The sequence below is a fragment of the Mirounga leonina genome, unplaced genomic scaffold, assembly GCF_011800145.1.
Source record: "Mirounga leonina isolate KUSES-001 unplaced genomic scaffold, KU_Mleo_1.0 Mir_83, whole genome shotgun sequence".
Lineage (NCBI taxonomy): Eukaryota > Metazoa > Chordata > Mammalia > Carnivora > Phocidae > Mirounga > Mirounga leonina.
Window position 1 is genome coordinate 2,439,662 of NW_023270826.1, and position 26,363 is coordinate 2,466,024.

General features: G+C 40.2%; 1 protein-coding gene across 1 annotated transcript in view; it reads right to left on the reverse strand.

Annotated features, from left to right (window-relative positions):
- LOC118002846 (neuronal PAS domain-containing protein 3-like) overlaps positions 1 to 26,363 on the reverse strand; it is an 835,118-nt gene that overhangs the window by 410,044 nt on the left and 398,711 nt on the right. Inside the window, exon 4 of the mRNA XM_034993451.1 lies at positions 17,724 to 17,800. Within this exon, the coding sequence (XP_034849342.1) occupies positions 17,724 to 17,800 (77 nt within the window). The remainder of the gene's footprint in view (positions 1 to 17,723; positions 17,801 to 26,363) is intronic.

Sequence of the window (26,363 nt, forward strand, 5' to 3'; positions counted from 1 at the left end):
CAGGCTCCGTGCTCAGCCCAGAGTCTGCCTGTCCCTCTCCCTCTGCTCTTCCCCTCACTTGTGTTCTCTCTCTCAAATAAAATCTCAAAAAAAACAAAAAATGACCTAGAGTGTCATTAATGCTAAGAGTGCATATTTTCTTCACCAAAACATCTAACTACAAAAGAGAAATTAGAATACAGCTATATATACATAGCATGTAAGGATGCTCACCAGGTTCCTATTAACGTCAATCACTGTTTTATATCACTTTGCAAAATCTGTGAACTTCCCTAACATGTTTAAAGTTTAATAAATGTTTTTATAACTTGCTGGCAAAGTTATTATAATACAATAGAAGCATAGCAATTTAACGAAAGTCCCCAAAACTATTGATAAATAGGTTCCCAATACAGAGACAAATTAAAAAGAACAAACAACATAAATCATTCTTCTTTCCTATACCTATCCAGTTATCTATCAGGCATTGATGATTTCAATAAAGATAGAAGGTTACATAAACAAATGGTTGAAATTGAAAGTAGAGATATAAATTGGCCTCCGATGCATAACTCTTGCCCATTGGTCATTCCTGTTCAAGATACTAACTTGAGATAACACGAGATAAACGCACCCTTCTCTCTTTTTAAGGATTCTGGGGAACGCAAGAGATGAAAAGGTGAATTGGTTATGCTGAGTCACTCAGCTCGCTATTAGGGCAATTATGATGAGATAAGTACTTACTGAAAGGCAAATACTCATGTTTTATGGACTTGAGTCTCATTTTTCACACCGAAGCGGAAAAAACTGCTTACAGTCTCTCTTAGATTTGTTAACTATTTTTCTATGTTAGAAGATGGACAACAATTCACATGCACGGATTTAAATCATTGTCCTAAATCATTTGGTCCTCATTTTCCTTGAGCACTATTACACTGGCCAAAAAAACCCACCTAATTATCTACGTGCTAATGTGTGCGTGCCACTGATCTGCGGGTATACGTTCTTCACCGTCGCCACCTTCCTCCAACGATGGCCACTCAGAAAGGACTCGTGGGTGCTTAAAACCTATCAAAGAGCCCAGGTTGGTCCTCTGAAAATTAGCTATCATAAGGCTACCATCACTGCTTTTGACAGCTGTCTTAGCAGAGACCCAGACACACAGTCGTGCCTCTGCCTGCTCATGCCACGGTAGCTGTGTCATTTGGATGCCAACTGCCGGCATAACCCGAGCAGATGCAGAACCCATATGTGCAACTCCAGATAAAATTTCCAAAGCACTGGCATCTGGACGTCAGCTTTTCTTTGCTGGCCCCACAGCTGAATGTTCTGCTAGACCTGATTGTTTCTCTGCTGGGGGTCAGTCTGCTACCACCCGTTGGCACTTCCTAGACTTCGGTGTGTTTGGAAACCGTAAGCTAGATAATCACCTCACGCTGCAGCGCACTGGGAATTTACCTATTCCGTCAGCTTTTGGGTGAAAGTCTTACCAAGGGAAATCTGAAAAATACTGGTGCTATTTCTTAATTTTTAAAAACTAAAAAAACAAACAGACAATTCCAAAGATGAGACACAGAGAGGACAGGGTCTAAAACGGGTACAGGAAACCTTGTATTTTTGTGCACCAAGTTTCCAGCGGGGAAAATCAGCATGACAAGAAAATCCACCATGGCAGATACATTCGTGTCCGTGTTTCTCGGATTCTGTGGCAGCTTCCCCCAGCACGAGAACAGCTGTGTAGCACAGGCACCGACCCCGAGAAAAAGCAGAGGAGGGTCCTTCTCTACACATCACTCCTCTTCACTTGCTCCTTTGCAAATGAGCCACCGGATGGATGTTGTCTTCCAGGTGGGAGTAACCAAATGAGACAAAGAGATGCTTCCTGAGTGTGAATCATCACAGATGAAAAATTCTAAAGCCATCCTCCAGGGAGAAAGAATAGCTTGATAATAAATTGACGGTGACATGTCCTCCTGCTCATCTGTGCCAGCTTTGCCAAAGCAAAGACCCTCCCTTCTGTGCAGACCAAACCTACTCCTTTCTCGAGGGATGAACAGAGTCTCCATCTTGGTGCCCAGCGTCTCCCCCATGCCTCAGTGAGGAAGAACGGGGAGAAATGAGCATTGTTTGATGGTTATGAACTCCATCAATTCAATTTCTGGGTGATAGATGCAAATGTGCTACACAGGCTGGTATTTCTTTCTTTCTTTTTTTTTTTTTAAAGATTTTATTTATTTGAGAGAGAGACTGAGATAGAGCATGAGAGGGGGGAGGGCCAGAGGGAGAAGCGGACCCCCCTGCCAAGCAGGGAGCCCGATGCGGAGCTCGATCCCGCGACTCCAGGATCATGACCTGAGCCGAAGGCAGATGCTTAACCGACTGAGCCACCCAGATGCCACAAGAAGCTAGAGCACTTTTTTTATTTTTATTTTTTTTAAGATTTTTTTATTTGAGAGAGAGAGAATGAGAGACAGATAGCAAGAGAGGGAAGAGGGTCAGAGGGAGAAGCAGACCCCCCCGCCGAGCAGGGAGCCCGATGCGGGACTCGATCCCGGGACTCCAGGATCATGACCTGAGCCGAAGGCAGTCGCTTAACCAACTGAGCCACCCAGGCGTCCCAGGCTGGTATTTCTGAGAGGAACATAAAATCGATTAAGATTTTGTATAATCTTAATCGTATAATAAATATTGTACAACGATACTGTTAATAGAACACACATGGAAACTTTAAAATAATGCTGGGTGCTGACTTCAGATTAAAATGATTTAATCTCAAACGAAAAATCTTAAAATCTGTCCATTTTGTAGCAATTAAATTAAAATACAGAATTAAAATGCACATTTTCACGGTTTTCTTTCTTTTATATCCTAAGGTGGGTGCCTTCGTTTAAGTATGAAACCAAACCACTTTTATCAACGCCTGTATTTTGGTTAAAATGAACCTGTGCTACCAAGTATTTCGCATGAAATAGATTTGGTGTTTTTTTTTTTTTTTAAAGATTTTATTTATTTATTTGAGACAGAGAGAATGAAAGAGAGAGAGCACATGAGAGGGGGGAGGGTCAGAGGGAGAAGCAGGCTCCCCGCCGAGCAGGGAGCCCGATGCGGGACTCGATCCCGGGACTCCAGGATCATGACCTGAGCCGAAGGCAGTCGCTTAACCAACTGAGCCACCCAGGCGCCCTAGATTTGGTGTTTTAAACTTAATTTATAAAACACAAAAACTCTCATTACACACACAAACAGAAAACAAGGAAGGCAAACACAGCCAAGTACTCCCTCCATGAGAACACGTGGATCTCAAAGTTTATTATTTTTTTAATACTCTGGAGAACAGCCGGCATACATTTTATTCCCAGTATTGTCTTCTGGCAGAATGATTCATGTAAATAAAGTAGCAGATTATAACATACTGGGGAAAGAAACATTTAGAAGGTTATGTTTTCCAGTTCAGAAGAACTCAAACATAAAAATCACCCCTAGGTATCTGAGGAATGTAGAACTGACTGGCCCTTAAGGAAGTTTGACCACCTCTATTCCTCTCTTTAGTATTCTTCCTAAGTGCAATCATGCAAAGCCTTTAGGAGGAATTGTCCTCTCTTTCAAAGGGGTTTGACTTGGGCACAGTTAATCATCACTGTGATAAAGCAATTAAAGCTATTCCTAATTAGGACTAAACCAAATGTAAGTAATCAGAAAATTAAGGGGAAAATGACATTATGATGAGACTGTGTTTTCTTTAATGACCTCTTGGCCGAGAAGGACATTCTCACATCAGTGCTTAGGGACTTGGGTGCATAATGCATTAACCCTACTAAGAGCCTGGCATGTAAATGTCTTCTTCGAGTGACAGCAATACACCTTGGAATCATTTAGTATCGCTGACTTAATTACACTGCCCAAAACAGAAGAAGCAATTAATGATCAATGGGCTAGAAGTCACATGCATGGTTTATACAAATTCAAGTCATTCTACAAACATACTGAGCACCTACTGAGCACACAACACAGTAGAAGACACGAAGATGAACAAGACATGATTGCTATTTTCAAGCTGCTTACCATCTAGTAGGAGACACAAGACACATATGATAACATTTTAGATTTTTCTTTTTTCCAAAAACACACATGGGTACATTCGTGTATATCTAAATGAACAATTTTTAAGTATATCGGTGATAGTTGGCCCTGAAAATGGTATTCCGTTTCCTAAGTTTTAGTTGTAAATGTGGTCACGGGCATTTTAGGTCCTGTCTCCAGATCCACACCCTTCATTCCAGATTAGAATACAAAAATTTATTATAAACTCTTTGCGAGAAGGAATAACACCTAAATATTCTCTATAGCTATATTTGCTGTGTCTTCTATACAGCAAGCTATGAATACTTGTTCAATATGAATATATTAAGGGCCTGTATTTTTCCTCTGAATCGGACCACACTTGAGGTTAGTTATATATGTTGCCTAGGTTTTTTATGTATTCTAGGTTTTAAAAAATAATGGGCGGTGATCTCAGTGTCAAAACCTGTCCCCCCATCCCCATCTCCCAACTATAATAATTCAGAACAATCTCCAAGGATCAAGGAAATGCAACCTAATAATTTAGATATTGATCAAATTTAATATAATCTCCCTTTGGATGAATGCTAGGAGTTAAAGATCTCAAGGTGAAGGCATATGTCAGTGGCAAAATCAGGATTTTTTTCTTAACTAAATGGTTTTTAAACAGTTATTTTCAATGGATGGGACTAAGGGAGAAAATGCAGCATGTAGAAACCAGAAGAGTATTCTCTCCCACCTCTATTTTCATGTTAAGCATGGCACTCTTTGGGGAGAAATCATTTCGTGCTTTTTAAAGTTTCTGAAGGCTTTCTGAAAATCAGGCTAAACTCTTCCAACATAGTTGCATGAGACTCTATTAGACACAGCTTTGTTGATGTGGCCCAAAATGATTCTGCTTGTCTTTCAGCCTCTGCAGGCTGTCCCAAGTCTCCATTTCTGTTAATGACCTATTGCTTCCGTCTGATTCAATACAGCCCACTGGCTATGGAAATGGCAAGTCTCAGCAGGAGACAACAAAATGGTCAGCAAACAGGGCTGAGCCATGTCATTTTCCTCAAATACTTTCCCAGGAATGAAATGACAAGCTTTAAAATGTTGTCTTCTGCTCAGGGCAAATATTTATTTATTAAACAAAAGTACATGTCCCCTAGTTTCTATTCAAACCAGAGCTTAAAGTATGTCACTTGAAAAACTTCAACAGTACAATGATTTAATACATAATATTTCCCTCTTAATTCCTCTCTTTTTCTCTCTCTCTCTGTCTCTCTCATGTCCACTTCGGGTTCCAACACCAGCTGTGCCCATCACTAAAAGCTGTGGGTCCTTAGCAAGTCACTTTACCAGGGTTTCTTCCACCCTTAAATGGGAATGATTACAGTACCTAATTCAAAAGATGGGCCAGGAGACCAACCAGGATAATGCACATAAGCAGCTGGCTCAGTGAATATGTGTCACAGAGTAAGTCTCAATAAACTTGTCTGAATACATATCATTCCCCCAAGCTTTGCATAGCTCTGTATTGAAAATCTGCATCCATCCCAATTACTTTGTGCTTGGATCCAATTTTAACCATTCAGTTTTAGAGAATCCACAAGTTACTCCACATTCCCGTGTTAGTAAGGGTGAGTCTTTCCCATACAAAGTTCCCTTTCTTACTTAAATGAAATCCTTCAGATACGCTACAGTGAAGACACGATGAGCAGGAACAACAGAGCCATCCCACCAATTTCAGTATAGGACACGTCCTGAGGAAGGATTGTTTTATTTCAGCCTGCAATGTTGCCCCAATACAAATTTTTTCACTATACTGTAGTCTTCAGGTAAAGCCAGGTTAAATGATTATCAATTAGTTACCAGTCTGTCACATCCTGTTTAGTAACCTTCCAGTACTGTGAATCGTTTGATCTATAATAATCCAGTTCCTTCTAAAAAAAAAAAAAAGTAGTAATCATACAGCTTAGCTGTGAATCCAGTGAAACTCATCATTCAGCCAAATTAACTGGTCCCGACTCAAAGGACCAGGCTTGGGTACTTTATATTTAGAAAGATCCAACAATGTCTTCCAGAAGATTAAATGCTGTCTAAATTCTGGATTGGGCTTTTACATTCAGTCCACCTAAACGTGATCTCAAGAGAGAATACAGTTGATCTTACTATGCATTATTAAATAGTTACTGAGTTTTATCTCCTATGTGACTACAATTCTAAAAGTATAATTTAAAATGTCATTGAACTATCCTTATGGATTAAAGATGCAATTAAAATAGTCATTGATATTATCATCTGCCTTTGTATTTATGTAGAACTCACAGCCTTCCCACTTAGAAAAAAAAGAAATTTCTGTTCCTTTAGGTCAATTCTACCCTCGGTCTAATCTCCACACCAGACTAAATTTCCTAAAACACTGTATTGCCCTAAAATGAAGGATGAGAGTGGATTACTGCAGAGGGCATTTTTCTGATGGCCTAAAGGGTCACCTGCATTTTTTAAATCTTTAGAAATAAGGGGAGAGCTGCTCTGACAGGACAGTTCCTGCAGCGGTCACCTGGCCTCATGGGAATTTGACGAGGCTCTTCTGTGCGGGTAATCCAACCATACACATTTTATTCATCCAGGGATAATACATATTTATAATAATTTCGCTAATTTACCCAAATGCTTTTTTTTTCCCCCAACAGAGGCAAAATAACACCGTATGGGCTTTTTCTTCTCTTAGGCAGGGTGCTATTCTGCTGTCACCAAATAACACAGTCTCATGGATTCCTTACCTCGCAATCCTAAATCATCAGATCCTGAATTGGCAAGGGTCTGGAAATTAACATTCACAAGACACTAGGAGACCTAATAAAAACAACAGGAATGGGGCGCCTGGGTGGCTCAGTTGGTTAAGCGACTGCCTTCAGCTCAGGTCATGATCCTGGAGTCCCGGGATCGAGTCCCGCATCGGGCTCCCTGCTCAGCAGGGAGTCTGCTTCTCCCTCTGACCCTCCTCCCTCTCATGCTCTCTTTCTATCATTCTCTCTCTCTCTCAATAAATAAAAATCTTTAAAAAAATAAAATAAATAAATAAAATAAAATAAAAACAGCAGGAGTCTTGGTGACCTGGAGCATCTGACCCAGCTCCCGGGCCGGCCCACAGGTATGTGTCTGCTTGCAGTAGAGAAAAGAGCCCAGTAGTAATCCCTGTACCCTCCAGCAGGACCCCCATAGTGCCTTCTTATTACTAGTGCCTACAGGTATTGTTGACTGCGGTCTTGTAATAGACATAGTATTACCCACGTCCGGCTCAGAAGAAAACCACTTGCCAACACGTATCAGCCGCAATGTGCTGTGTAATTTTCCTCTTGAAATCAGCTGTTCCTTCCACAACTGTTTTCAAAGGACAAGGATAACAATTTCATCTCAGCTGATTTACAGAAAGTCCAATGTACAAAGGGAAACAGATGTCCAAGAGTGAGAAATACTTGTTTTCTTATTTACTTCATCTTTCGTGGCTGCATTTTTTGACTTTTCAACATTTCTTCCTTTGTTTTTTTACTTTGTGCAGTTAGTAAGAGATATTTGACCACATACCGGTGCGCACACGCCTGCACACATCCACGCACAAGGAGGGACGACTGCTTACGGAAGATTCTTCGGTAATCATCTTCCTGTCTTCAAAAAGCTAGTGAAGTAGGCTACAGATGTGACATTATTGTAAAATAACTGTTCGATTATCTGTTCAATCTAGCTCTTACTGTATTTAGAGAATTTTTTTAATATCTTAAACTAATTTTGATTCAGCTCTTCTGAATCAGACTTTTCCCAAGTGTTTTGCAGAATCCTAGTGTTCTGGGATGCTCACAAGTGTCTGCAATCACCTTAGTTTGGGAAACAAAGCACATCATCACCACCACCCCCCCCACCCCACCCCACCCCACCCCTGCAAATGTTTCCTCAAACCCAAAAGCTCACAGAATCCAAAAGGCTTGTGAGATTCTGGATACTCAGATGAGAAAGCAACCCTCGCCACATTGACTGTGTTTTGGTTCCCTGATAAATGATAATGAGCTGGTGCCACTCTATTCTGTCATTCATAGCTGAGGCTGGGAACAAGAATATAATGTTGACTACCACCAAGGACTATTCTACAGCCTGACAGAACACTGTAATATGGCCCAGGTTTGCAGATATCTACATGCATCAGGAAATTATTCATATTCATATTTGACACATAACCCTAAGATTTGCTAAGACCTCTATCCACTCTGAAAATTGAAAGTATAATTATCCTTCTGTTACAGTTTAATCTCCAAATAATGCAGCAACCCTTAGCCCTGCAAAAGAATTAAAGATCTCTCTCCACACCTTGGAAGCAATCTTCCTAACAGCAGGCTCCAAACAAAACTGCCCAACCACAATATTGCTCTTCTTCCTCCTCCCCGACCTCTACCATATGGGACCCCTCTACAGAACACCAAGTCCTAGTGAGGCCAGGACCCTCAAAAACTCCCACAGATATGAACACCAGACTCAAAAGGGTATGTGTGGTTGGGTGAAGGGGACGAAGCATGTAACTCTAAGTCTGTAGCCCCAGGAAGTGCTTGTGGACCAGCCCCAAGCTGGGGAGTCACATTCTCACCAGTTATGTCGGGGAGCAGCTCCACGGGGCCCACTTCGGTTGCATACTCATGGTGCAGTGGGCTGTGTGTAGTGTCTCATCTCAGTCTTACAGCAGGGCAGGGGCTGAGAATCACTACCATTGCGATTTGGGATTGAGAAAACTGAGGCGTTGAGAGTATAAATAAGTTACCCAAGTCTACATAATTAAGATCAGGCGTTCAAACCCGGGTATTACTGACTCAAAAGCCTCTCACCTAAGTTACACCGAAATGTGTTGGTCTCTTTTGTTATCAGTCTTCTCAATGCTTAACTGGGAATGCTGAGAGACAATACCATGACTCACCGTTGTATCTCAGTATTTTCTCCACTCTCTGAGGCAAATAAGGCACTCAGTAAATATTTACTAAATGGAAGCCTATTATTTTTAGATTTATTGTCTCATTTTCCTAGATCCTGGATATCTCAGATGATTTTGTGGCTAGCAAGCCCTCACTTACTATTAGTGCTAGTCCTAGTCACGTGGCCAAAACCCCCAGTTTTCCTCCACCGGGAGAGTTACCTCAAACCCCTCCACTCCCCTTCCCCACACCTCTCATACTGCTTGTCAGTGAAGAATGCCATATGTCTATTCTGCAAATCAAAGTCAGTAAGGTATGTAAAAACCCAAAGGGATATGTATGTACCTGCCACACAGATACACATACCATCATGAAAATCCTTCCAGGAAGCACCCCCTTTTGCTCTCGATGTGGAAAGATGTCTTCTCTGGCATTACAGATGATAGATTTGGGGCAACACGCATGAGAAGAATCCTATGTGCACTTCAATGTCTCTTCACATAATTTGTAGCAATGGATGATGACTGCTTTCACCTTCTAGTTCTTCTGGACTTCTGACTGGCTGTTCATTCCCACTTTTCTAGGCAAATTGAGGAGACTATACAGCATGATGAAAAGAGTAATGGCACATCCCATTTTAGTCCAAAGGAAATGTTGATTCTGGAGTCCCCTTATAAACTCTACTTTTTCTAGTTGCTAGTGAGATTGTTCTGAGAACGATTTTCATTCTCAAGGTGAAAATACATTCTTACCACCATATTTAAAATTTTTATTGTGAGCCAGTTAGTATATACTACCAAATATAGATATCATTTATGTAAACAGATAATTGATGTTGTGTTCAATGAAAATATTTATCTTGCTTTTAACCTGAGAGGATTAAGAAAGTTCCTGGATTCTCTTTTTTTTTTTTTTAAAGATTTTATTTATTTATTTGAGAGAGAGAATGAGAGACAGAGAGCACGAGAGGGAAGAGGGCAGAGGGAGAAGCAGACCCCCTGCCGAGCAGGGAGCCCGATGCGGGACTCGATCCCGGGACTCCAGGATCATGACCTGAGCCGAAGGCAGTCGCCCAACCAACTGAGCCACCCAGGCGCCCAAGAAAGTTCCTGTATTTTGATATTGGTAATGATACTGTGAAGCATTAACAGTTTTCAGGACCTTGCGCATCATTCTGGACTACCCAACATACAGACAAATACTAGAAGACACTTAAACACATTCTATATATCAGGTTCCGGACTAAGCACTTTCAACTATAGTATCTCATTCAGTCCTCACAACATGCCTGTCAAGAAAATTTTTGCTACTATTTTCTCCATTTTAAAGATGAGGAAATGGAAGCCCGGGGCGAGAGACTGTTCTAGGTCTACACAGTTACTAAGTGAGCAAACCGGGATGTGAACTCAAGTTAGATGGATGCCAAAATCCATGCAACAGAAGAATCTCCCATACTCCATCCTGCATCTAGAAGATGTGGATATAACCTGACCTGGGAACACAGGGGTGAGATGAGGCTCTAGCTCTGGGGCTCTGGGGTTAACTGTGATTTTGCTAAGAACTTTTTTTTTTTGCTCATTCATTTATTCACCAGATATTTCTTGAGCATCTATTATATGAAGGACTGAAATTTTGCAGTTGGAATATTCTAGTATTAGCACTTGTTCTGGCCCACCTCTGAAGGATACAGGAAGCTTATACTACATTTAATGGGATTTGACCTTTTCAGAGAAAAGTTTCATGAGTTATTTTTCCAAAGTGTGGCAGATCAATAGCCCCAGTGTTTCCTATGGTTTTTTATATACAATGAGGTAAAGCAGCAATGATTTTTTTAAAGGACAGGTTTTAAATTTTCACAACCATAAAATATCTTCTCATACTCAATCACAAATATGATATTACATGACTTTCTAATTTTGAATAATAAATTACTTTGTCCCTTAAAATGAAATGCTAAGGCAATACAGTTACTGTGAAATAATAGTTGGGCCATCAACCTCTGTGTGCTTTAGTGTTTCAATTTTGAGGATGGAGATTTTGATAAAACACACATTCTTCGGTTAACGTGGAGACCATGAGCTAATCCTTGGCAAACCACACCGAGATTCTCCAATGAAACCAAGTTCCTAAGGATAAAACATTAATCTAGATAGAAAATACATGCAAGGGTCAGAGCGAAGCCTGCAGGTAGGAGACCGAGCTGACTCCTCTAATACTCAGTTGCCAAATTAGATAAAGGACAGACACATCTCTGTCATAAACCCTCTTTCAAAAGTTATGATTCACTCATAGATGTATTTCATTTGAAACTCAGGTCAGTTTCTAACAGAAGTTGTGAATTAACTTCCAACACTAAAAACATTTTACTGTCAGTGCCAGGATCTTATTTGAGGTAAGGAAGTGAGACAGGTGAACAATAGACTGAAGAAATTTCTACTTCTCTTTCTTTTCTTTTTAAATAAAAACACTGTAAACCTTACTTCCAATTGTTTTACAGCTCAATTGATAAGGTGTGTTCCTTTTTTTTTTTTTGTTCAAGAAAATTTAAAAGCAACTAATTTAAATATGCAAAATTATCTTGAGTTGTTCATACAAGTGAACTTAAAAGCCGTGCAACACAGGAAAATTAAGTAATTATGCCTCCAAGTTATTTACTGCAATTAAGCTCATTTATCATATGCAAATTAGTGCAAACTGGTCTCATTAGTTACTAAATTACTCAATATGAGCTGAACAATGTAGCACTCCAGTTTGTAATGAAAAATCCCTGTAGAGGCAAGCAGTATCAATTAAGCTAATTTGCATATGCAAATATATTCACCAACTTTCTCTTTTTCTATATTTAGTTTTACATTTTCTTACCATTCTGGATCACAGGGAGACTATAGGGTCGCTTACCTTACTCTCCTTCCTCTATCACAGCTGAAGAATACCTCTATTATTTGAAGTTATCGTATTTTATTTTAGCACTGATATCCAGCAGGATGACACTTTGCCAACAAGGGCCACCAGGAGTAAGAATATGCAACTTCCTGGAGATGATCATTTCTTTTATAAGTTCCAATAAAATAATAAATAAGGGTGAAATTCCAATTCATCAATAAAATGAACAACAGACTTGAATGTTATCACTCTCTTTCAGAGAAGTCTTTTAAAAAAACACTGCCATCAAATGTAAAATGAATGCTGGATTGGCTAGGCAGCATCTTAAATAAAATAATCTGGATCTTGTACTAGTCAGTTTTGGAGCTGTTTTAGGTATTATTCCCTTTGCTTTGTCCAGATGTTTGAACTGTATTAGTCAACCTTTTATTTTTCTCTTGCCGATTCAAGGAGATGCTGAGAACAATACATTTGGCATTCTCTACCCTCAACCTCAACACTGTTTTAAGTAGCTTCCTCTGCCTATAGAGCTCATGTACTTTCTCTAAAGAATCTTTTTCTTAGTCTTCCACGATTGAATGGGTCTCAGAGACTGGAGCAGGACTGTGACTAGAAATACCTGAACAATAACAAAGATATAAAATGTCACAAGTTACGATTTGTTTTCCTTATTACATCAACTACAAATTTTTAAATACTTCTGGTAAGGAACCTGTATGTTTTTCTCTGACAATAATTCTGCAGGACCAAAGCAGTATGCAGACAAACTAGTCACGATTCCAGGACATGTCCTTAACCAATCTTCAGAATGTGATTAATAATGGAATCAGAATTGCAAGGTAAACCTTGATCTGATTTTTTCCCAAATCTGATCCCAAACAGCTTTTTTTAAACCTAGGTCCTTCTTTCACTTGAGATAGGAATCTACTCTGTATTCTGTGGCTGAGGTGTTGAGGGAAAGAAAAGCCTCATGATGAAAACCTGACATTTCATTGAGAAATGGTGCCGTCCATCTCACCCACACAAATCTCTGACTACTTTGCCTATCAAATGGAAAAATAGCTACATTTGAGTTCCCTTCCTCCCCACCATTTTAGGTAAATACATACCTTAATTAAACTGTTCTGCTAAGGCAATGGCCATATCTATATCTTCTACAAGAGGGTTGTTCTACCAATAAATGAACCTTGCAAAAACATCTCCCTCATTTTGCCGGGGAAGATAGGCAGTCTCCTAACTACTGTGCCCAGCCTTTTCTAAGTCAAACAAACTCAAGTGTTATAATCCTACAATGTTTTTGATGGTTCTCCCTTGGGCTGCCCATAGGATTCTCCTGCAGTTTGGGGCTTAAGTGTTCTAAGAGCAAAACAAAATGTCTTAATGCCCAGAAATAATGCAGGGACAATGACACAGATATAGGAGGGTTCATGCAATACAGCCAAGTGCAAACTGACACGTAGGTACCATGTTTCTGCCATTATCTCCCATTAGGGCATTTCTTAAAGCATATTCTTTTTATTCTCCTAAGACAGCTTATGATTTTTTTTAATAAAACATGTGGGTACTTATTATGATTGTATTCATCTAGCTCACAAAATGTCATTTATTTTAATATCCACAAATAGTTATGGATAAAGACCATCCTTCAATCACTTTATAAGTATGTCGTAGTTGTGAGTACTGATACATATTACACAACGTCATATACATATAGGTAGTTCACCGTAACGTGCTCACAATGAATACAAACATAAACCTTAAAAATTTTCCATATACCAGGTCTGATTTGATTGTTTTAACACCTGTAGGTGAGTACAACAGCATTGCTATGGAGTATGCAAAAACAATACTGCAATTTTATATAACAATTATGTAAGCATTATTTACAGAAAGAAAAAAAACCTAAAACCTTCCGCTAAGGGCATGCAAATAATTAAAGCACTCCATTCATAAATCTGCACCTAAGGGAAAGTCATTCCACTAATTTTATGAGTTATGAAGATGATATTTGTTACTATTTTGTTTCATTAACTTTGATAAGTAAAATATGAATATTCTATCTGGTCTCTAAGTTGGGAAAGTAAAAGTAAATAACACTCATAATTTTTGGTATTAAAGAAGTCATGAAGTGGGAACAACAATGCCCTAAGAGAGCTTTCAAAGCAGGAACCAGATTAGTGCTTAGTCACATATACTATATTCAGGAAAGACCCCAACATAATGACCTAAAGTTCTTGGATTTTTTTCTTAGCTTGTAGCAAAAAGCACAATGTCTAAACCTGACCCCTTGCCCTTCTGCTCCTCATCTGATTAATAAAAGTCAAAGAAGAATAAAGTGAACCAAAATGCCTTGACTCAGTCCTAATGCATACACTCCAGTCCAGCAGTTGCAAGGCTGGTATCACTTGAACCCTCAACTCTCCTGCAGAAGATACCTCCATCTTGAAATTCATGCCTGAAACAGCTACAGGTTCACTGGGGCTACGGTACTGGTCACAGTCATTCCAGAAGCCTCCATGTGACAATGTGACTGGTAGCCCCAGAGCTGCCCAGGGCACAGCCCAGCCAATGACCTTGCCTACATACACCAGTATTAGGCCATTAAATTGGAAAATGACTTTGCAACAGTTGGTTTTATATTGATAGAATCACCATTAAGTTAAATGTTCCCCATCTCAGCAGAAAAGAAGTCAAATTTTAAAGGATACGCCAATACATGGCTAATAAGATATATGTAGCAAAAACACATATTGCAGTAAACAACATGGGTGAAGCAAAAACTAACGAGTCTGTCTTCATCCCTCACCCCAAACTCTCTACACCAAGGGTTCCTTAGCCCACTCTCCCATGAAACATTACTGAGGACACAGGCAGGGAAGCATGGCACTTGGTGCTGAGAAGTCACAGGCATTTACTGAACCCCACCACTCTCCCATGAAACATCACTGGGGACACAGGCAGAGAAGCATGGCACTTGGTGCTGAGAAGTCACAGGCATTTACTGAACCCCACCCCGGTATTCCGAACTGACCTCTACCTTATCTTCCACATCCCACATTTCCCATGCCTACCGTGTTGACTACACAGGTTTTTATCAGATATTTGCAAGTGAAGGAAGGGGAGGAGAGAGGGGAGAAAGAATTCATCCCTGTCCTCAAGAATCAACCAGATTCTACCATGAACCCTCTTGAAGGAAAATATGGAAACCATCTTATGCTTGCAGACCACTGAGATATTGCTGAATGTGGTACAGATAAGGGTCTATGGGCTCAAGAGCCCCCTGCAAGGAGGGAAGAACACTAAGAGAGCTTAGAGAAGGCTCTTCTTGTTAGTACCATTTCCCAACCCCTTCCTACGCACAATTCTAATATTTCATTTAGAGGAGTATATACACCTCTTCCCTTGCCATAACTACTGGTATTAGAATCAAATGATAAAAAATTATAATTTCAATGACAATTTCAAGATTATCTAGTATAACCATACTTGGAGGCCTGACTTTCTTGAAAGCATCCCTACCAAGGCACCTATACTTCCCCTTAGAGACAAAGACTTTGAACATACTCCAAATGTGAACAGCCCTATTTAGTTTTCTTGAATGAAGGTGATTTTTTTTATCCCTTTCTCTCTTCCGCACTCTGAAGCCACACAGAATGTATCTAATCCTTTTTTCACATGAGGTCTTCAAATACAGAGAAAGGACATTAACATCCTTTCTAAATCCTAACTATACTAAACTTCACCAAACCCTTCATGCACTCACTCCTCGTGTGATATGATTTCTAGTTCCCACACCAGTCTGGTTATTCTATTCTAAATGACATCCAGTTGTCTATGTCTCTCTTCAAGTGTGTTGTCTAAGCTGGGTGTGACCAATCCCAGGAGCAGAAGAGCTCAGCAGCCTCCTTCTAGATCCCCAACTCTCTTAAGGACACCCACTGTTGAACTGACATTTGGAACAACCATGATATACTCTATTTACATTAAGCTTATGTTCAATTCAAACTCCTCTAAGTTTTGTGTTTTGAATTAGTTTTAAATTCTTGCAGCTCCTGGGGCACCTGGGTGGCTCAGTTGTTAAGTGTCTGCCTTCGGATCAGGTCATGATCCCAGGGTCCTGGGATCGAGCCCCGCATCAGGCTCCCTGCTCAGCAGGGAGCCTGCTTCTCCCTCTCCCACTCCCCCTGCTTGTGTTCCCTCTCTCGCTGTGTCTCTCTCTGTCAAATAAATAAATTAAAAAAAAAAAATCTTTTAAAAAAAATTCTTGCAGCTCCTAAGTCACCCTTCCTTGAGGACTCTGGACTCAAATTTCAGAATGAATTGAGAAGATAATAATCTGAGGCTACTGTTTGGACCATTTCTTTCACTGACTAAGTCTTATGCACTGACTGCTTCAGAATATAAACAGGAGTCATCCCGAATCAAGTCAGAATTTAACAATATATATACAGCATGGCTCATATAAAACTTATAAAGGAGATTCTGAACCGTGTGTACAGGAAAAAAGGAAATAAAATTTTGAGGATCTAGGAAGAAATATCCTTTCTGTATCCCTGAAACTAATCTACTGCCAAGGTAACTCAAAATGTTGTGTGCGTGATAGAATAGCAAATCCCAAGGTATCCTTCAATACACATCAGTTATATAGGAATTTAACGGATATTAATAGAGAAATGGCAAACATCAGAATAAACAAAATAAACCAAGTAAGGCTGTTCAGGGCCTTAAATTTGCAAATATGAATTGTGACATCTCAGACCTAATGAATCATCGAAACTGTCTCAAAGGGCTGTTAAAAATCATCAATTTCTGGACCTCACCCTGAAGATCCTGATTTAGTAAGAATGTGTCCTTCAAACAAGTGTCTCAGATGATTCTGCAGCTGCCAACTCATGAACCACCACAGAGAATCACTGGGATTTGACCACGGAGAATCTGATGCTAACAGTTTTTCTGGGTACATATCGTCAGGAATAACATGCTAGGTCCAATGAAAAGCATAACCAACTTTTCGAAATAAGCTGCCTAACTATGCTGAACATGTCTGCTTCTCTAATTCCATATTAAAAATGTATCTGACATATTTAAAAAGAAAAGAAAAGAAAAAACAAGCTTTGGCCATGTCAACGTATGTCCTGGAAGCATAAACAATGTAGGACAATTATCCCTGGATGTGTCCAAGTCACAGCAAAGTCTTAAGGAAAAAAATTTTTTTGAGTAAGCAAGATGTAGGGTTTGGGATGAATCTTATCTAGGACTAAATGACTGCAGTTCCATCCTAGTAACCCTCACATTTACCTGCCGTGGAATTCATTGGCAGAATCAATTATGATTATTTGTCTCCTTTTACTTAAAAATATACTTTAAAATTTCATTCTGAGAACGCTTGTAATTTGGGGAAGCAAATGTTAAGATTGAAAGCGCTTATGAATACAAACTCAAGCAAAGAACAACTGAAATCTGGCAGCACGTAAAAATGTCACATTACTGTCACAACAAAGTTTTGCTCTCCCAGAAACAATATATAGCTCCAAAGACACACACGTATAGCCACTTACAAATGCAGCACACACGCAATCGTTCCGGGAGCAGCCAGCTACTATACATTGCGCATCAACTGAAGAGTGCAATTTATCTCAATTATTACAGCACAAACAATACTTGCCCTCCCTTTCCCATTAATATTCTCTCAAGGATGGCTTTCTAAAAAGAAAAAAATAAATTCATAAGAGTTTCGTAATTCCAAGATAAAACAACAGTCATGCACACAGCCGGTACCTAAAAATATTTTTAAATAAAGGCTGAACACGGAAATTTCTCCTAGTGAAACACAGGCAGGCTTCTTTCTCTCTTCGTTACCTGCAAAAGGTGACTTCCCAAATGCGCTTCAAACACCTCAATGGCCAGTGCACTGGGGCTTCTCCTTCGTTGTGCACCTGTAACTTGTTAAAGAACAAAGAAGAAGAGAGAGACAGAGAGAAGAAAACAAATTAAGCTGGAGCTCTGATTCACACCTTTAACTTACTTTCCCACTAACCACACATCACGAGATGGTTACTAGACCAAAGGGCTCTGAAAGAAACACAGCCCGGGCTTCATTTTGCTTCTGAGTTGCCTGAGCAAGAGCAGACATGAGGCTAAATTTTCAACGCAGGGTATTAACTTCTGCGAACATGAAAAATTATATCCGGACTTTTTCACTTTTCCATGCCCATTTAGACTGTGTTTCCTACACTGGAGCAAAACCATGAATGTTTACATCTCTTTAAAATAAATTAGCACACTGTTTCTCGTAAAATGTAAGAATTGTTATTTTTATTTATTTTTATTTTTTATTTTTTTTAAAGATTTTATTTATTTATTTGACAGAGAGACAGTGAGAGAGGGAACACAAGCAGGGGGAGTGGGAGAGGGAGAAGCAGGCCTCCCGCAGAGCAGGGAGCCCGATGCGGGACTCGATCCCAGGACTCTGGGATCATGACCTGAGCTGAAAGCAGTCGCTTAACCAACTGAGCCACCCAGGCGCCCAGAATTGTTATTTTTAAAGCACACATATACTGCCTGCCCACATACACCTCCCCTACCCCCCCCGCCAAGGCCCCCAGGACTAAACCTTTCATATCTTTTAGGCTAGGAAAAAGCAAACAGGACTTTTTTTTTTATGTTCCAATGCAATAACTTTATCACAATTTAATAAGCACAACATGTCGGATAAGAGATTCTCATTAATGACTGTTTGCACTAGTGTTAAGTGTCTCAGGATGGCTGGATTTCATGTTTACTGAACACTCATGTGTAACTATTCCTACAGGACCTACAAGAAGCCCAGGTAGACTCTTGCCTAGCACATGCCTCACCAGGCAAGTGACTGTTTTCTTATCCGAATCCTCGGGTTCTCCTACTGACTTAGGATCTGTCCGTCCCTTCCTGGCAGACCCTACATGTATTGTCTGCAGGCCCCTCACTCAGGAGCCTCTGATAATCCTTAACAAAAGTGAGCTTAATGCAGGATATCTGTGGGATCCAGGATCGAGGGTCTTTCCTTTACTAATTTTCTTTTGCATGAGGTCACCATTTGCTTTCAAATCTGGTTTGGGTATTTTTCTTTTTTTTTTTTTTAAAGATTTTATTTATTTATTTGAGACAGAGAGAATGAGAGAGAGAGAGCACATGAGAGGGGGGAGGGTCAGAGGGAGAAGCAGGCTCCCCGCCCAGCAGAGAGCCCGATGCGGGACTCCATCCAGGGACTCCAGGATCATGACCTGAGCCGAAGGCAGTCGCTTAACCAACTGAGCCGCCCAGGCACCCCTATTTTTCCTTTTTTTTTTTAAAAAAAAGTTTTCAAACATAAAAATCTGCTTCATGGTAACTTCTGGAAGGAAATATTTAGATCTTTTCCTTATTTCCAACAAGTAAATCCCTCAAGTTTTCCTGTTTTTCTTGAAAATTTTATTATAAAGCTCTACCTTCCTCAAACCTACACAATAAATTGAAATAAAACCGAACCCCACTTTCTTACATCTAAAAACACTTTCAGCTAGTTGACAAGAAAATTCCAGCAAAATGCTGCTGGGGTAATTCTGCTTCGTTTCCATTACTAAGTCAGTCAGTTGGATCCCTAGCTTAGTAGGGATTATAATATAAATGTACTTATGACTATTGTGCTGTGCAGAAGTAGGCAGTTGACGCCTGCAATTGTGAGTTAGTGTCTGCAATGTCTGAAAGGCACTTTGAAAATAGCATGAGTGTTAAGTATCATTATGACTGGCAAGAAGAAATAAAACGGGCATTTTTTTCAATGGGAAAATTTATAAAATATAATTGAAGAGTGATTATTATCAAAGAATATTCCAGCTGGAAGGGATCTTAGAAATCTCTATTCTAACTTCCTCATTTGCTTCAGAAGCAAAACACACAATAATTTTAAAATAGAAAAATCAGTTTTCTATCCTAACATTAATCTTTACTATAAGTATAGACTTGAGATTTTTTAAAAATTTAATATTCAGATATAGTTAAGACACTACCGCTGTGTGTGTATGTGCACATTTCTGATTAATTTCCTATTCTAACATGCACATTACTCCCTTCAAAACTCCTTTGGCATTTTTGATAATGCAGCTGTCTTGCTGAATACTGTTTTCAGTTTCTAGAGTGTTAATTGCACATTATGGTAGCTTGGTGTGAATGATCCCACATGAATAAAATCTGCAGTCCTTTTTTTTTTTTTTTCTTTTTTTTTAAGATTGTTGTGGGGAGCTTCTGGGAGGGAGGGGAGGGAGTTGAAAAATTTCAAAAGTGTCCACTCTCTTTTTGAGGCAGTAATTAGGATCCAGAAAGCTCCTTATTAGTAATAGTTCATCATTTGTGGGCATTTCAGGACTTCCAATTTTGAAGTTCAGAATAAACCACTGCACTTCACAGAAGAAATGGACTGGAGAATGCAGACTCTTCTATTAAAAAGCTGGATTAAGAAGAGGCCAGGAGAGCAATATCCCCCAACCTAGAGAGAACCCTAAAATATCACAGCAAATATTAGGAGCGTTTTATTTACTAGGAGGCCCAAGAGGCACGCTCCAGTAACAACAGATGGCAGCCCAACTGCCTTCTGGAAGCATAGAATATTGACTTCAGTGGGGTGCTCACAGGGGTTATTCAAGTCTGGCCACTGATGGCCTTTCTTTTCTTGCCTTTTCTTCACTTAGGGCTCAGGTTATTCTCTAAGTCAACGCTGCAAATGCATAAATAATTAGGAATTTTATTTAAAAAAATTATTCATCAGCCTGAGGATCCCACACGTCTTTATCAGCTGTTACATGCACAAGCCCCACCTGCCTAGTTACCCTTCTTTGTTCCTCAGATCCTCCAGAAACCCGGAGTGTGCATCCCAGTACCTCCTAGCATCAGAAACAAGTGTCTTGTAAGTGGTTTCATGCTATTCTATTCGATGGCATTTTTATGGCACTGGAACTTCTCTTGATTTATATGTTTTGCACTTACGCAGGTGATGTGGGGCTGTAACGACAGTTCCTAATTTTACAGCCAACATAAATATGTTAAACAGGAGCCCATTATGACCGTGGTAGAAACCCAGCTCTGACTCCGGCACTACTGGTAACGAAGAGATGTTAAATATGCACTTCTTGTTTTGTACTTTTCGTCCTATCGCATTTGAGGAACTGAGACAATCGGCCAGTCGCTCAGGAACAATGCAGATACAGTTATTTCGCTGCTCTATGTTAATCTCATGTTGCTAATGGAGTATCATTAATGCCTAAGAAACACCAAAGAGGTGTTCCCTTCACGAAGTCCATCATTTTCAGAAAAAGAATACACTACTTATGAAGCACTCTCCGATTTGTGTGTTCTGGGAGTCAACCGTTTCTAAAACGATTCGGTAGTCCAGACAAATGTACATTTACCGATGAATGGGTCATGGTTTCAGCTCATCTACTGACATCATTTCATGTATTTGTTAGTTCGGTTAAAAGACACTACCTTTTCAAATTTAAAGAACCCACTAATCATATTATCCAAACAAAAACAAAAAACAACACGTTGCTAAATAAATGGAATCTGTAATCTCTTATCTGGGAAGAGCATGTCCCTAACTCACTGACAGTGAGACATGAGAACTGGGGAAATTGAACAGCTTATACAAACTGTTAAAAGAAAAAAAAAATCAATAATTCAACTTCAGATGTGATTCAGCATTTACTGTGTACCAACTTGAAGTTGAAAATTGCTAACTACTGCAGGTAGTTACTGTAGGTTACCTACAATTACTGTAGGTAACTGGTGTTATAAAACCTAATAAACAGTCCAAAAAAATTTTTTAAGCAATTCAGAACAGACCTAGGCCCAGCACATAATTATCAACAAACACTGCAACACTCATGTTTTGCCAGGATTAAAAATAAAACACCTAAAATTTGAAGAGACTTTAAATGGAAGAAATATATAGGGAGAAGGGTTTTTAAAAATCAACCCAAGAAACGGTGATTGTTTCAGAAATCTAGAATGATACGATGAATCATTAGGATGGTCAATTGGACTTTTCCCTCATTAAAAAATGGAAGACACAGAAGGAAACCACAATCTGAAACATGTATCTGAAAAATTAGTCTTGTCCCTCAACAACGTCGGCAAAAATAATTCCAATATTGACTCACATACCTTGTGAGGTGGTCTTTGAGAATTAATTCAGTGCAGTAAAAGACAATCCCTCTTTGGGGAAATACACCACACACCCCCAGTCATATTCCTAACCAGTGCTTGTCACCTTCGGGGATACACAATCGCCAGGAAGGCTGAGGATTAGCGCTCAGTGGGAGTTTGACCTATTCAGCCAAAAGGTCAGCTTGCCACAGAAGAACCCATTACAAAACAGAAACAGGACAGCTCAGTGGACACACATAATGAAAGGGGGAAAAGTCACGGGCCCTACTTGCCTTGTGTCCTGCATTGCCCTTTTCCTTAGTAACTCTCCCCACCCCCATTTCCAGAGAAGGTGGAGCTGCCCCAGCTCCTCACCAATAGAGTTCACAATAGGAAGGTAAAGCACAGGCAGGAGAGAGGAAGGGGCTTGTTATTTAAAAGAGCATTTGATGGACTCTGAAAAACAAACTGAGGTTCTAGAGGGGAGGGGGGTGGGAGGATGGGTTAGCCTGGTGATGGGTATTAAAGAGGGCACGTTCTGCATGGAGCACTGGGTGTTATACGCAAATAATGAATCATGGAACACTACATCAAAAACTAATGATGTAATGTATGGTGATTAACATAACAATAAAAAATTATTTAAATAGAAAAAAAAGCATTTGAAAGAGATATTCAAAGTGAAGAGGAGTAGGACATTGTGAAGCACGGTTTCCAAAGGACTGTTTTATTAGGGAAAAGTTGTCATTGGCAAATAGGGAAGGCCATTTTCTAGATATTTTCTCATCGGGCCCCTCTCCACGGGGAGCAGTATGGCAGAATGGGTAAACGTAGCCTGAAAGTTCTGCAGGTGGTATTTCAGGGATGGAATCATCCACCTAATAAAAAGGCAAGCTTCATGGCTGCCCTCTGAACTCATCCTTCAAGGGGCAAGGCTCTGTTCCCACACTGAGCTTGGGGGGTAGGGAGGACGAAAGAGCATGCTTAATGGAATACCGGACATCGCTCCCTGGGCTTTAGCACTTGGGGTAAGCAAAGTCAGGGTCTGGGAAAGAATGGAGTACAGAATGCTTAATGAGTCTTTCCATGGCTACGGAAGAAAAGAAAAGGGATTTCCCTTGAAGAATCTCAATTAGTCTCCCTCACTGTAGGGCAAGGGAAGCCAAGGAAGGGTTTTCCCAGGAAGGAGCCTCAGAAGTTTGTAAGGAGAGTGTGCGTGCCTTGTGTTTCCCTATCAAAATAAAAAGGTCTATGTTTTCATTTAATATGGGACCAAATCTTCATTCTGAGACTGGTCCACACAGCTCTGCCTACTGCCCATATTCACAACCTGCATCCTTTCAACTGTAAGCCCCTTACTGGTTGTGCAAGGCTTAGACACTGGGGGAATTTCAGATTGGGAGGGAGAGGAGAGACTGGAGAAAGTTGAGCTCGGTAGCAACTTAACCAATACAGCGGCCCCACCACTGAAACTCTGCTGTCCCTGCCACAACATGTGGTGCTTCCACACAATGCATCATGTAAATATCTGAAAACAAATGATAGCAATGCTTTTCAATGTACTTGCACCAATATTAGTGTTTTCGCTATTTAAAATACAGATGACCAGAGAGGAGAAATGGGGACAAGCAAAGTTCATGGGGCATGTGAATGATTAACGATAAATAAAAGAAAGAAAACCTCCTCTATTCAGGAATGGTGCACTTCAGGTTTATTTTTCAATTCATAGTCATTTTTAAACATCACAAAATTTGTCTGTATAATTCATATCCCAGAACCCACGAACACATTATATTACCGATTTAAGAACTTTTTTTTAAAGGATTTTATTTATTTATTTGACAGAGAGAGAGCACAAGCAGGGGGAGCAGCAGAGGAAGAGGGAGAAGCAGGCTTCCCACTGAGCAGGGAGCCCAACATGGGGCTCGATCCCAGGACCCCGGGATCACGACCTGAGCCGAAGGCAGACGCTTAACTGACTGAGCCACCCAGGTGCCCTATTACCAATTTAAACAAAAAAGAGGTATTAAATCCAGTAAAATAATAGAAACTCTAAGAAGTCGTATGCTGATTTTAAAATTCTTTGATGCAACACATATTTAAATTTCTCCCACAATTTAAGTATGGATTGAATGCATTAGCCAAAAGCCTTAGAGATGATATGACTGTGAAAGTATTAATATGTACAAATGAATTATTTAATTTGGGAAAAAGAAACCAGTCTGCTTTTCTCAAAAACAAACCAAAAAAAACAAAAACAAAAACAAAAACAAAAAACAAACAAAACAAAACAAAACAACCTATCTATATGGCTTCAACTAGGAAGACCTAAGGGGAAAACATACAACATTCAATAAATCTGTTTAGTCTGGGGTTTGTGCATCATGCACTTCTCATCTTCTGAAGAACTAAATACTGGCCCTGTGATTTTTGAAATCGTTTCTTTATGATTTTCTACATCAAATAGGCAAAGTCATCTAAAAGGGAAATAGCACCCAAGCATCACTGTAGTAAGTCTCGACAACGCTTTTGTGTATTTGGTCAGCAACAAGTTACAGGGACTTCTTTAATTCCAATGTTCCCTTTCAAAGACTCACGTTGCCCACCACGCCTTCCTTTTCCTTGAAGGAAATGAGAGTTTCTAGCTACCAAAGCAGGGATTTCTCCATCTGTAGCTGGGGAAAAGGAAAAATAGCCTTTCTCTGACAATCTGGTAGTTAATATAGGAACTATTATATATGCCCCTTATATGGGCTACGATAAAGGGTAATTAACATTCTTCATGAGAGGACCCAAACTTCCCCTCGACCAATGACATTCTTCAGGCTGTGGGTGAAGCGGCTGCTTGGAGTGACAGCACCTGAGGGAATGACGGAGCTCTGACAGCCAAAGTCTCCTGGACAGAAACCTGAGGAAGATGCAGGCATGATCACAGCCTGGGTGGGGTACATGAGGGGAATCCTTAAGAGATGCCTGAAGGCATCAGCGGAGAAGAGCACGGCATCAGGCTGGACAAAGGATGAGGATATGCTTGTTATAATTCCTAACAGGACTTTATACAAAAGGAAGGAGTTACTTGATTATTTCAATTTTACTTTCTTAATCATGCCAAAATAACAATGTATATAAAAAAAGAGGGTACTTTTATTTATTTTTTTTTAAAAGATTTTATTATTTATTTGAGAGAGAGAGACTGAGAGAGAGAGCACATGAGAGGGGGGAGGGTCAGAGGGAGAAGCAGGCTCCCTGCTGAGCAGGGAGCCCGATGCGGGACTCGATCCCGGGACTCCAGGATCATGACCTGAGCCGAAGGCAGTTGCTTAACCAACTGAGCCACCCAGGCGCCCCCCCAAGAGGGTACTTTTAAAGGACCAAAGTCTAACAATAACTTAAAAGACGTCTGAGTCTTTTCTGAGTATGTTTCTTGGCTTCAATAACTTGCTACTGGGGAGGGGGGGCGGGGTGTGGGGTGGTTTGGGTGGCAAAGCTTAAACTTGACTATTTAATCCCCTTAACACAGTGAAGGATATGAGAATGGCCTCTTTTCTTTACAAAATAAATAAAGGTAAAAAGGTTATTGATCATGACAAATTCCCATCTTTGGATTCTCAGCAGAGATGTGGAGTATGGTGGATTTCACCCCTTCTCAATCTGGGGAAGTTTTAAGAGTGTGGCAGTTACCAAGTGACTTCAGAATGAAGAATATAGGGGTACTTGGGTGGCTCAGTTGGTTAAGCATCTGCCTTCGGCTCAGGTCATGATCCCAGGGTCTTGGGATCGAGCCCCACATTGGGCTCCCTGATCAGCAGGGAGTCTGCTTCTCCCTCTCCTTTTGCCCCTCCCCCTGCTTATGCTCTCTCTCTCTCTCTCTCTCTCTCAAATACATTTTTTTTTTTTAAAGAATGAAGAATGTAGAATCTTCGAGTGATGGGGAGTCTTTATTTTTACCTAACATGAGCTCAGCGAGAAGATAGAAACGATTTCTGGCTTCAGAGCTACAGCACGAACATGCATTGACCCTTCCCATTTGGCAGGTGCTCTGCTAGGTACTGTGCACACAAAGATGAATGACTAAGATGCAAACCACTGAGTGAGGCGGTCCTGTGTGACAGAAGGTCAAGTGGGCCACAGACAGTGGGCGACACAGACCCTGGCTTGGGCGTGGAGCCTGAATGTGGGCCTGAGGTATGAAGGTGCTCTGCTTTCTGAGTACAATCCCCAGGCTATCAATTTGAGCTTCTTCTTTTGTTGCTGTTATTGTCTTTGTTCTTATGTAAATTCCTCTTCTTCCAATGACCACTTTCCTCTACAAATCACCTAGTCTATGTCAGGAAGAAGCCC